This window comes from Protobothrops mucrosquamatus, unplaced genomic scaffold (genome assembly GCF_001527695.2).
Source record: "Protobothrops mucrosquamatus isolate PMUCROS unplaced genomic scaffold, P.Mucros_1.0 scaffold437, whole genome shotgun sequence".
In the NCBI taxonomy this organism is placed as follows: domain Eukaryota; kingdom Metazoa; phylum Chordata; class Lepidosauria; order Squamata; family Viperidae; genus Protobothrops; species Protobothrops mucrosquamatus.
In genome coordinates this window covers 201,553-213,965 of record NW_015386761.1, presented here as the reverse complement: position 1 = coordinate 213,965, position 12,413 = coordinate 201,553, and the positions used below count along the sequence as shown (strand labels likewise).

The window sequence follows — 12,413 nt, the reverse complement described above, 5'->3', positions numbered from 1 at the left end:
AAACTATTTCCCATGAAGAATCCTATACAAGGCTGATAAATTTTTACAGCTAAATCAATTTAATGAAATGTGAAATAAGTTATTGCTGCGGAAGTGATAAAGAGAAAAACAGAGCCTTAGAAATAAATGTATGTGGAGCACTCCATATATTGAACATGGCACAAGTCACCTTGAAAAAAATGATATTCATCTCTATGTTTCAGGGCCACGAAGACACTTGCAGGTCAGCTTGACATTGGTTTTCAATGGATAGAAAATAGTAACCATAAACATTCTTCACATACTATGTACAACAGTGTTTCTCTTCAACTTTAAGACAAGTAGACTTCAAACTCCAAGCCAGCCAATTTTGGAAACTGAAGTCCACTCATCTTAAAATTACTTAGGCTGAGAAACCCTAGTAGCATAGCTGGCTGAGGAATTCTGGGAACTGAAGTCCACAAGTCTTAAAGTTGTCAAGGTTGCAGACACCTGCCCTAGTATACCCGGTTCCAGTTTTAATTCATATCATTTGTGGATGCGTCCTTTTTAACTCATTCTTCTGAAAACTGCTGCTTGCACTCCATAATATATTTGTTTCCACACACCCACACCTCTCTTTGCACATCTATGTCACAAGCTTCCTTCTTTTTATCATTTCTCAGCTTATGAATCTTCACGTGCTATTAGTTGTTTTGGGTTTTGCTTGCTTCATTTTCCAGTATCTCTTAAAGAAGTGGTAATAGCCATGAAACCCTAAGAAAATATGTGTTTGAGATGTCAACATGGTGCAACCTTGCCCATCCATCCCCATTCATCAACTCATTAAAAGCATATTTTCCTGGATCTGCATCTAAAGTGTGATCCCAGGAAAAGGTGCAGGTAAGGAGGCCCAGACACATGTACCCAGACTCTCACTGAAGCATCTTTGCTGCTTCGCAGCCAAATAGCTAAATATCCCTAGATTTAACATGATAGAAAACTCAGAAAAAAGTTTCCTGATGATTGTAATACTAACACAGGCATTTGTGTCAGTCTCTCGTTAACCCATTGTATATGTGGTAGAACGTCTGGATTCCCAGAAGGGAGGTAGGTTCTACATTCCAGAGAAGTAAGAGACAGCAAAGTTAGATATTTTGGTTGAAGAAAGAGAATCAAGACAGCTCCTTCCTAAAAGTTCTGAATATATTTTAGTGATGTAAGTAGTTTGCTTCAGTTTGGTAAAAAATTTTGTCTATAGGCGAAAAACAATAAAGGAAACTACTTAGAAATAACTGTGTGTGTCTTTCCTGGTTTTTGGAGCCTGACAAAATAAATAAATATTAGGGACATACTATAGATGCATACTAAATGATCCTTATGCAATAGTTAGAATAATTAAGTAATTGTTTTTAACATTGTTAATAACACTAAAGAGAAAATAAGTTCTGAGTCAACTTTCTACTAATCTATCACTTGAAGCTATGTTGGAGCTCCCCCTTTTGATTAACTGCTCTCATTGCTGTATCTTTTAGTTGATGCTCCATTGCATCATTTTTTCTGCTAAAGCCAGATAATATTAACACGAAATTACACTAAAGTTCACAACGCAGTACAATCCCTAATTTAAAGTAGGAAGATTTCACGCAGAAGGCACACCTCATATTTAGAAATAAAGTCTTGCAGGCCAAGAAAAATTGAATGGAAGCTGCAAATTCTAGCATGTATTGAAAGATCACATGGATAGAAATTAAACAATTTAAATCTTTCATCTTAATCCCAAACTGTTCCACTTTTTGTCACTGAAATATTACAGATCCAAAAATAAATCATAGACTTCTGCCTATAGCAGAAAAGACAAAATATTCCATCTTAAATTCCTTTTCTTACAATGATGTGTTTGAAAATAAGTATTTAATAAGGCATTTATTGATATGCTCAATAATCTGGGGGATCAATCACCATAGTTTAAGCAAGCATTTTATAACCATGTCCATTTGTAGTATAAGCATCTGTAAATATTCTATGTAATAACTATCTCTACTACACATCACTCATCACTCACACTAGCTTTTCCTTATTTAACGCTTAAATTTTGTATTAATCTCAATGGCAGATTCAGATAGCTGATTATCTTTTTGTTTTTGCTTTCCATTAAGCTTCACAACTTACTATGCATTCTGCACCATCCTAGAGACATTCTTAGTAACATAATCTCAGTAACATTCATACCCAACTGGATGCCTTAGTTACAAACAGATAAACATTTAACAAAGGAATACACTATACACATTATAGCTCTAAAGTAAAAGCTCTGCAAACAGAAGGGCACGGATATAAAATACAACTAGGACAACCACAGAACTGAGAAAGTGCAAGAGGAATCAAAAAGGAAGATTAAGAACAGCCATCAAGAAACAAATCACCTGTTCAACTAGAACTAATGAAAGTGAAAGAAACCAGAACTATGCCAACAGAACCCAGATGATGTTGTAAATGCAGTTGTTTTACCAGTTTTTGGTGAGCATGATGGGCACCCAGACTTTCAGAGTGGGTCGAGAAATTATCCCTGAACTCTCAAGATCTCAGGCTTTTTCCTTACTTAAATCAGAGTAAATACAGAGATATGGTGATTACAAATACACTCAGTTGCACTCACTTCTATTATGATGAAGTGTTTTGAGAGATTGGTGAAGGACTATATGGTTTCATGCCCTCCCGCTACATTAGACTCATTACAGTTTGCCTATTGGAAGAACTGTTCTGTAGAAGATACACTTTCCTGTGTGCTTCATCTTAGCTTGGCGGAACTGGAGGGAAAGAATACTCATGTGCGAATGCTGTTTGTTGATTTTAATTTGGCATTCAACACAATCATTCCTCAGCATCTGGTGAACAAACTGGGCCTATTAGGTTTTAATACTCCTTTATGTAATTGGATACTTGATTTCCTTATTGATAGGCCCCAGTTTGTGTGAGTTGGAAAGAAAGTTTCCAATTCTATGTCCTGAGTCCGCTACTGTTTGCCTTGATGACCCACGACTGCTGTGCCAAGTCTGCCATGAATCACATTGTGAAGAATGCAGACATTGTGAATGCAGACATTGTGAAGAATGCAGACAATGAAGATACTTATAGGGAAGAGGTGAAGGCTGTGGTGGACTGGTGCAATAAAAGTAATCTGGTTCTAAATGATGATAAAACAAAGGAGAGCTGGCAGTCATACTCCACTCAGTATCAAGGATGCAGCTGTAGAGGTGTTAACAGTATTAAGTATCTGGGGGTGCAGATAACTAACAATCAGAATTGGTCTCTCCATATGTCATCTTTAGTGAAGTGTGCAAACCAGTGTCTCCATTTCCTGCGTCGGATGAGGAGATCACATCTCTCTCCTTCTGTCTTGCCCACTTTTTACAGAGGCACGATTGAAAGCATTTTAACAACCTGCATCACTGTCTGGTTTGGTGGCAGTAGTGCCTCAGATAGAATGTCCATATAGAGATTGGTAAGGACAGCCAAGAAGATTGTAGGAAGCTCACTCCCTGGTATTCAGGATGCTGCTGATAAGTGCTATGTGCTTAGAACTCAAAGCATTGTTAGAGACCCCACACACCCACTTTACAGCCTGTTTCTGTTGCTCCCCTCTGGAAGGAAGAGGTTTTGAAGTATTTCTAGCAGGACTATCTGATTCTGTAGTAGCTTTGTTCCCTATGCCATCCGTCTGGTAAATTTGCAAGATTCGTTTTTTTCGCCATGCACATGTATACATAATCCAAACTAGACTGTGTTGTTTCTCTGTGTCATATAATATATGTGGGTATATGCATAATTCTGTATTTATTCATGTATGTATGTATATCATATTTATGTAGTGTATATTGGAGGTGGTGACCCTGAGAGCTATATGCAATGACATTTCATTCTAATGTATGCCAATTAGTGTACATTCCAAGTGACAATAAAGTTTCTATTCTATTTCTATTTTATTCTATCCAGATGTTATTTTGCAGGAATATGAATGATATAATGGAGTAAAATATTACTTTGAATTTTCATTTCATTTTCATTTATACAATGGTATTAATAAAATTTCAGGAAGTTAAACAAAAACGAACAGATGCAACTACATACTTTAAAAATTACTAAATGTTTTTTTAACTTTATTTTGATAGTAATAAAACTCTCCACAGAGAGATCAATCATTGAGCAAGATAAACATGAGCCTGGCTGTCATTACAAGAAACCATTCAGGTCAAAAAAACAATAATTCTAAAATTTTCCCATGGAAATACTCAGAATAATCCAAAATATGCAGAAAAAAACTTTATAACAGCCCACAAGAAGTTAGCAGCTAGCTACATTAACTAATTAATGTAATTTGAAACCACAAACATATAAAGCAGGCCATCTGCCACTGGTGTTGCCCCAAAAGCCACACAAAGTGTTTTCCCCTCCTCTATATATCCCCTATTAGGATAGGATTTAGGATAATGGCAGAACCCTTTCAGTTCCACCATACCTCAAATTCATAAAACAGCAGCAATGACAACTACGAGCGGATGCTTTTCAAACCGGGTTCCCAGAAGACACTTAATATCCCAGAAACATCTGTGTTTCAAATATAGTCCTCCCATTAGCACTTTGGGATGGCTGATATTTGAGAAATATAATCTGGTAACCCAAAAGGGTCTTTAGGGGCCATTTGCTGTGCTAATATTAAACTGAGAAAAAGAATGTTTTACTGTAATAATAACATAGTTTTTACAATATCTATTCATGTATAAACCTATCTGTGGATAAGCTGACTCTCAGCTTTTTTAACCAAAATGCATCATAAATGTGCCACTGAGCTGACCATTTTTTATAATACTGTAGTTAAAAATTCAGGGGTTGGTTATCCGCAAATGGGTGTATCCACAAGCATCCATGGAAAATACAGGTACTTGTAAAAAGTGTTACTATATATACTTGTGGATAAATTCAACCAGATGTGGATTTTGATATTAAAAATTCTAGATTTATTCACAAGTATAATGATTTTGTTCAACAGCTAGCACCATATTTATTGTACACTGTTGCTACATAAAAAGTTCATTCATAGAGTCTTCTAACCAATTAAATTTGTGCATCTAAGTTGACAAACATTGGCTACAGTACCTCCTTCTAAAACAAGTTCTTCTTTTCTTCTTATCTAGCAGAAACAACCAAATTTACATGAATTGTCACCTTTATTGGCAATATATTTTTAATATTTTTTTCTACATTGAATTACTGAGTATCCTTGCTCCTGCTTTTGCTGAATAATTTTAAAAAGCACTTACTTTTCATGGTTCCCTCATCTTCCTCATCTTCTGCATTTATGACCATTGTTCCCAATTGTGTTGCTAAAGTGTCATTGTATTCTATCATGGTATTGACACCTTCACTCATTCCACAAGCAGCTCTGATTGTACCCGTCTCTTGTCCCCTTGCTCGAACCATGGTCCTAGAATCAATTTCATCTTCTTCCTACATCGAGAGACAAGAAAAACTTCTAACTTAAGGAAGGTAACTCTAGTCATCTAGAATCGTTCAAGGCATCATGATTCTTCAATTACCATAGCAACAAAAGTGAAGCAAGAATATGTGGTTTGTTTCCAAACATATTTGTAAAACTCACCAAACAGCATCATACAGGTAGTCCTTGATTTACGACAACTGAGCCCAAAATTGCTGTTAACTGAGTTTTGCCCCATTTTACAACTTTTTTTGCCACAGTTGTTAAGTGAATCACTGCAGTTGATAAGTTAGTAATCCAGTTGTTAAGTGAATCTGGTTTCCCCACTGACTTTGCTCGTCAGAATGTCTTAAAGGCTGATCACATGACCTTAGGATACAGCAACAGTCATAAATATGAACCAGTTGCCAATCATCTGAATTTTGATTACATGATCGTGGAGGTGCTACAAAAATTGTAACTGTGAAAAGTGGTCATAAGTCACTTCTTTCACTGCTGTTGTAACTTTGAACGGTCACTAAATAAACTGTTGTAAATCAAGGACTACCTGTTAATTTGTTTTCTTCTTTTGGCCACAAATGGATAGTAAAATATTCCATCGTGAGATTTATTTTGTTACTGGAAGACAAGAGGATGTTACTGGAAGACAAGAGGATGACCACCAAAACGTGATTGGAATTACAGTGGCAATGGGTACTCTATTGGAAGACCTGAAAGACCATGCAAATCATCTTGGAGGAAATTGATCTATGTGGTCACTGATGCTAATTTGATGGCACACAATTCTGTCATTAAACATCAAGAATGGGAAGTAGGGATATTAAGAAATTTAAATTATATCTAATGAACTGCAGAGAAACATCTGTAACAGAGCAACCATGTTTGTACTCAACTGGCTTCCATATATCAAAATGACCCACAGACAATAAGCTAGGATGGCCAAAACAAAAAAGAGCAGCAAACGTATGAGGCAGCAAATGCTAATTTTTGAAGTTGTTTCCTCTTTGTTAGAGGAATTAACAAAGATCACAAAAATGACTGCCATGTTTAGAAAATAAAATAGAAGAAAAAGGCAAACTTAGAAGACGATATAATTCTGAAGCAGATGATATAACTGATAGTTTGCTCACAGTTCAAAGCAGGTGTCAAAAACCTTGCCTTCCTATAGTTCGTTTGTTAGATTGCACTCCATCTTTCCTTTAGGAGCTCAAAGCAGCATTCATGAAGTCCTTTCTCAGGTGCCTTATGGGGCTGAGCCTTGGCTTTCTGGCATTTCATGGAACCTGCCAATATCTCATCACTCTCAATACACAAAAGGCCTTAGAGCAGTGGTTCTCAACCTTTTTAATGCCGCAACCCCAACCGGTCGTAAGTCGAGGACTAAACCGGTCGTAAGTCGAGGACTACCCAACCGGTCGTAAGTCGAGGACTTTCCCTGCCCGGGAGCGCCACGCATACGTGGTTCCGCCCCCTGCGCCGGCCGAGGCGTAGCTGGCAAGCAGCAGAGACGGAGCAGGCCGACCACCAGCTGGCCCAGCCCAAGGGAGGTAAGGCACCCGCCGGAAAAGGGGAAAAAAATGGCAGACAAAAAAATGGCGGACAAAAAAAATGGCAGACAGCCTTGCTTGGCGACCCCCATGAAATGGTCGATCGACCCCAAATGGGGTCCCGACCCACAGGTTGAGAACCACTGCCTTAGAGGGATTGAATGAGCACATACCATCCATAAAGCAATGGTCCTGTTATTTCCTCCTCCTCATAGGATAGGAAGGAAAGAGGTGGGGGCCCAGACCAGTGGGAAAGACTGCAGCAAATTCATCTTGCAGTCTGTTGACGCTTTCACCTTTGAAGAGGTGGTTTTTTTAAAGGAAAAGTTACCAGATTTAAGAAATTAATTTAAAACACTTAAGAAATTAATTACTGTATTTTTAATTTTCAGGTTATGTTATCTAGTACTCAGAACTGGTTGGAACAGATTGACACACAAATACTAGTAATAAATAAATATTAAACAATAGACTCAATTAGAACAGTATGGGGAAAAAAAGAATTTATAACGCTACTACAGAAAACTTAATGGCTTTAGCACTCACTGAATTTTCTTCATCGTCATGAAATAAGTCACGCTGTTGAGCTTGCTGAATTTTTAGTTTAATATCCATTGCCTCGTTTATCATATCTCGTAAGATGAAAACTCCTTTGGCATTTTTTACAAAAGGGTGCTAAAAAACAAATATATATATTTTTAACAAAAAAGTTAAAGGCGGTAAGAAAAAAATCAGTCAATACAACTCCAAAGAGAATGCCAGTAGTAACTTTAATGCAAGATCGGGTCAATTTTGTTCAACTTATATAATTTATACAAAAAAGGAAAATCTGATACGCTATTCTATAATAACTTAATAGCCTAGAACAGAGAGGTCCAATCTGCAGGATTTAGCCTGTCCCTTCTAGCATCTTTGGGAACTCCCAAAATTCAGGGACACAATTTTTCAAATTTTGGTAAAATGAAATTGAAAGCCCCCCCCAAAAAGGGGGGGAAACTTCTCATTCTCCTCTCATCCCCCATTAAAAACTCAAAAGAAAATTCTACTTTGTTAAGCTCTCTAAACATGTATGTGGAGGGAAGAGCTCCATATTTCCTTCCATTCCAGAAGAGCAGATACTAACCTGAAGCAACTGTGTTGCAGTGGCCCTTTGTTCTGGGCACTTCACAAGACACTGTTTTACAAAATCTGTAAATTCATCTGACCATAGTTCTGGCTTTCGAAATGTTGGTGGTGGATTTGTTGGAATCATGAAAATTGCCTGCAAATAACAATATTGGTTTTTGCCCTTTGCCATGTTATAAGTAAGCAAAAAATAGATATACAGACTGTCATTCTTGGCCTCGCAGAAAATATTAAAGGATAACAATGTCCCGCTTCAGAGCACAAGGCTGGAACCGTACATTACTGCAGTCTTCCCCAACATATTAAATGCAATGACAACCCCAATTATCTGAATGACCCAGATTGGAAAAGCTGTCCTAGTGGTCTTCATCCTCTGTTTCAATATACAGGTAGTCCTCAACTTACAACAGTTCATTTAGTGATCATTTGAAGTTACAACGGCACTGTTTTTCACACTTGGCAACTGGTTCATATTTGTGATGGTTGCAGAGTCCTGGTGTCATGTAATCACCTTTTGCAACCTTCTCACCAGCAAAGTCAATGGGGAAGCCAGATTCATTTAACAACTGTGTTACTAATTTAACAACTGCAGAGATTCATTTAATAAATGTATCAAGAAAGGTTGTAAAATGAAGCAAAATTCACTTAACAAATATCTCACTTAGCAACTTAAATTTTGGGCTCAATTGTTGTCATAAGTCAAGGACTAACTGTAATTAGCAATGGTACTATGATACATTTAAATATATTTACATATTCACATTCAAATAACTTTGAACTTTACTGAATCTAACTTCTTGCTTAAAGTGGGTTGAAAATGATAAACCTTTTATTATCTAAGAAGAGTTAACAGAAACATATAGAAGGACTTAGCCTGGAAAATCAAGGGCCTCCAGAAGCAATACTTCAAGGCAAGATAAATACTTTCCAGGAGGAAATATATGTAATGTTAGGACAAACACAAATAATAATAGATTCAAACTATGACGAAATTCAAAACAACTTTGAAGATTTAAATAAGCATATTTCCAATCTAACTCTACAATTAAAAAATACCCAGAAAATAACAACAAAGGAACAAACAAATCAGACAGCAGATTACAAACTAGAAGAGTATGATCAAATTGATGAAATAACAAAGGAAAAGAATTACAATTTGACACAAACAGGAAAAAATCTACAAGGTTCTGATACAACAAGAAAAATGGAATTATTAGGAGAACTATTAAAGTTTGGGGGACAGAAAGAATTTGTCTTACTTACTTCATCTTTTGTATTCCCAACATTTGTAAAAATATAGGAACTTTTGGGTAAGCAGATTACATCAACTTGGAAAATTACTCAGCAAAAGAAGATCAGAGACAGATGCAAGAGATTTGACTTGCCCTACCAGATGGACTATTATGTGAGTAAACATTTGTTTGACTATGGCTAAAAGAACAGAGAATTTCAAACATTATCTTTATAACAAGAAGGATAATGAGATTTAAGTAATATAGCATGTTTTATAATATATGAAATGTTAAAATGGTAGGTTGATGTAACTTTTATTAATATATAAGTAAAATATTAACTGATTAAAAAGAATGTTATATCTAGATACTATAAGACAGATAAAAAGTATAGTATTTTTATAATGCATGACATAAAATATTGGGATGATGTACCTAAACGGGAAAATTTAGACAGTGAGATGACTAATATGAAGAAATTATGACTGATAAGAATTGGATTGAATGTAAGGGAATCTAAGCAAACAAAAATTATAAAAATAGGATGTATGCTGAACTAATGAAATGATGGTTATGAGAATAATATAAGCTAAAAAAATATTATATAGAGAGATTATTATTATTTGTATAAATATAAAAAATGCCCATATCTAATCATTTATATATTGAAAATATTAAGAATTATATTTTGGCTAAGATTGAAGAAGGAAAATACAAATGGGAAAAGGGAAGATCAAATAAATGTATCATTAATTAATATATTAATTATGGATTTATCAAATTTAATCATTATTGACTGTTAATTATTACTGTCCTTTTTTTCTTGTTAAAATATAAACCAAGACAACACGCTGTACACCAGGAACTGGAGATTGTTATAGTTAAAAACCAATAAAATATCTATAAAAAAAGAGATTACATCTAGCAAAGTAGGATCAAACCAAAGATAATGAGAATTAGGACTCTACTTGTGCAGTAAAGCTACAATCATCTCCGTATCTTGGATTAGTTACCCAGCATTTACCCTCATTGGATGAATATCAGCATATGGAGGTTTTCCTTCAGCCATTTCAATGGCGGTGATACCCAGAGACCAGATATCTGCCAGACAATTGTATCCAATTTCTTGGATCACTTCAGGTGCCATCCAGAATGGAGTTCCTATCACAGTATTTCTTTTTGCCATAGTGTCCTATGAACAGAGGCAAATGTTTAAGGAAGTTAGTTATTTAAAAGGAATCTGGTAAAAATATCTGCTAATCAATTGTTCAAATGCTTTCAAATATTCTATAAGCTACATTGTGACTTTATAATTAACAGATATTGTAAATTATATTAAACGTCCCTGCAACAGTGTGGTGCAGTGGTGAATATGCTCCTCCAGAAATCAGAAGACTATGAGTTCTAGGGCTCTCTTAGGCAAGAAATCCAGCTGGATGACTTTGAGCCAGTCACTCTCTCAGTCCAACTCACCTCACAGGGTTGATGTTGTGGGGAAAATAGAAGGAAGAAGGGATATTAGGTAAGTTAGCCATCCCAAGTTACATATACATAACAAGAAATGGGATAAAAATATAATAATAACCCATCTCCTAGAATTTTCAAAATATTTAATAACGGAGATGGGCAAAATACTCTGTACAGAGTAGCTTCTACTGGAACATATAACTTCATTGCAGGAAGGAGGAGGAGAGGCAAAAAAAAAAGCCAAGGACATTAGAGGATAAGAGATGAGAAAGGCAAAACGACCAGGAGATAGCATATGCCCTTCTGACGCTGCTGGCAAGGTCAGTCAGAGAACTGGCAAGCTGACAGGACATTTTGTGCTGGGCTATGAGTGATGCTTCCAATCCAGCAGAGTGGCAGAGAGGGGAGTAAGAAAAAAAAGTGGTGAGAAGATTAGGGATGGCCAAGCCGATGGGATATGCTGGGTTGGGAGCAATCAACCTTGTCCTATTCAACCTGTCTGGATTTTGTTTCATTCAAAATCTAAACAACCAAAGCATTCTGAATTTCAATTCTTCTATATGATGTCTGACCTGTACGAGTTAGCAAAACCTCCAGAATCTGATGGTTCCGGGTTGAAAACATTTTTCCCCGATTTGTGCACATCCAAATTAATAGAAATAGATTCAAATGAAAATATATAATTTCTAAAAATCTAAACCTTACCATTTTAGAAAATCAGATTATTTATATGTGCCAGTAGTACTCCGGTGACCATCTCATATTATATAGTAATGTTTGATCCAGAAAATACACTCCTGCTTGGTTTACATATCTATTAAACTATAATGTTTATTTGGATACTGGCATTTTGTGATGTTTGCATCCAGTCATTACAGTTTGTAAACTATTGTTAATAGATTACTATGCTCCCAACAATGGGTTTTAAAAGAAAACAAATATTTGCACAATATAGGAAGAGGTGTATAAGTAGTTTCTATACTTACAGTAAGCTGGCCAGCTACCCCAAAATCTGCAAGTTTAGCATGTCCTTCTGTATTAAGTAATATGTTGCCAGCTTTGATGTCACGGTGTATTTTCCTCATGAAATGTAGGTATTCCAGTCCTTTCAGTGTTGATTGTATTATTGTAGAAATTTCATCTTCCATCAACTGTAGAAGGAAACTTACTAAATAGTTATTGCTAAGACCCTATTACTGTCACTTAAAATTCATGTCTTCTATTAGGACAAGGATGGAGAAGGCTACAAGAGGGTAATGCAACTTATTGATCTCCAGTAATAACAACTTCCAGTGGAACATAGAATGTTCAATTTCTGCACTTTCAGATCTTTTATTACTCAATAAAGCAGGCCAAAGTTTATAACTTTTACCTAAAAATTTTATCCAAAAAAACCCCTCAGGTATTTATTCAGATCCTGAAAGCAGCACATACCGTTTTATTTCGTAGTCGAATTATATCAGACACAGATCCGGCACCGCAATATTCCATTACTATCCAGAGGTCCGTGTTCTTAAAATAGCTGCCATAATATTTGACTACATGAGGACTAAGGAAGACAGAACGTATTACTGAATTGACTCAAGT

General features: G+C 35.9%; 1 protein-coding gene across 1 annotated transcript in view; it reads right to left on the bottom strand.

The window, feature by feature from the left end:
• STK4 (serine/threonine kinase 4) overlaps positions 1-12,413 on the bottom strand; it is a 56,699-nt gene that overhangs the window by 27,602 nt on the left and 16,684 nt on the right. Inside the window, exons 4-9 of the mRNA XM_015816362.1 lie at positions 12,261-12,375; positions 11,813-11,977; positions 10,384-10,551; positions 8,126-8,263; positions 7,549-7,677; positions 5,280-5,466 (exon numbers count right to left, since the gene is read on the bottom strand). Of these exons, the coding sequence (XP_015671848.1) occupies positions 5,280-5,466; positions 7,549-7,677; positions 8,126-8,263; positions 10,384-10,551; positions 11,813-11,977; positions 12,261-12,375 (902 nt within the window). The remainder of the gene's footprint in view (positions 1-5,279; positions 5,467-7,548; positions 7,678-8,125; positions 8,264-10,383; positions 10,552-11,812; positions 11,978-12,260; positions 12,376-12,413) is intronic.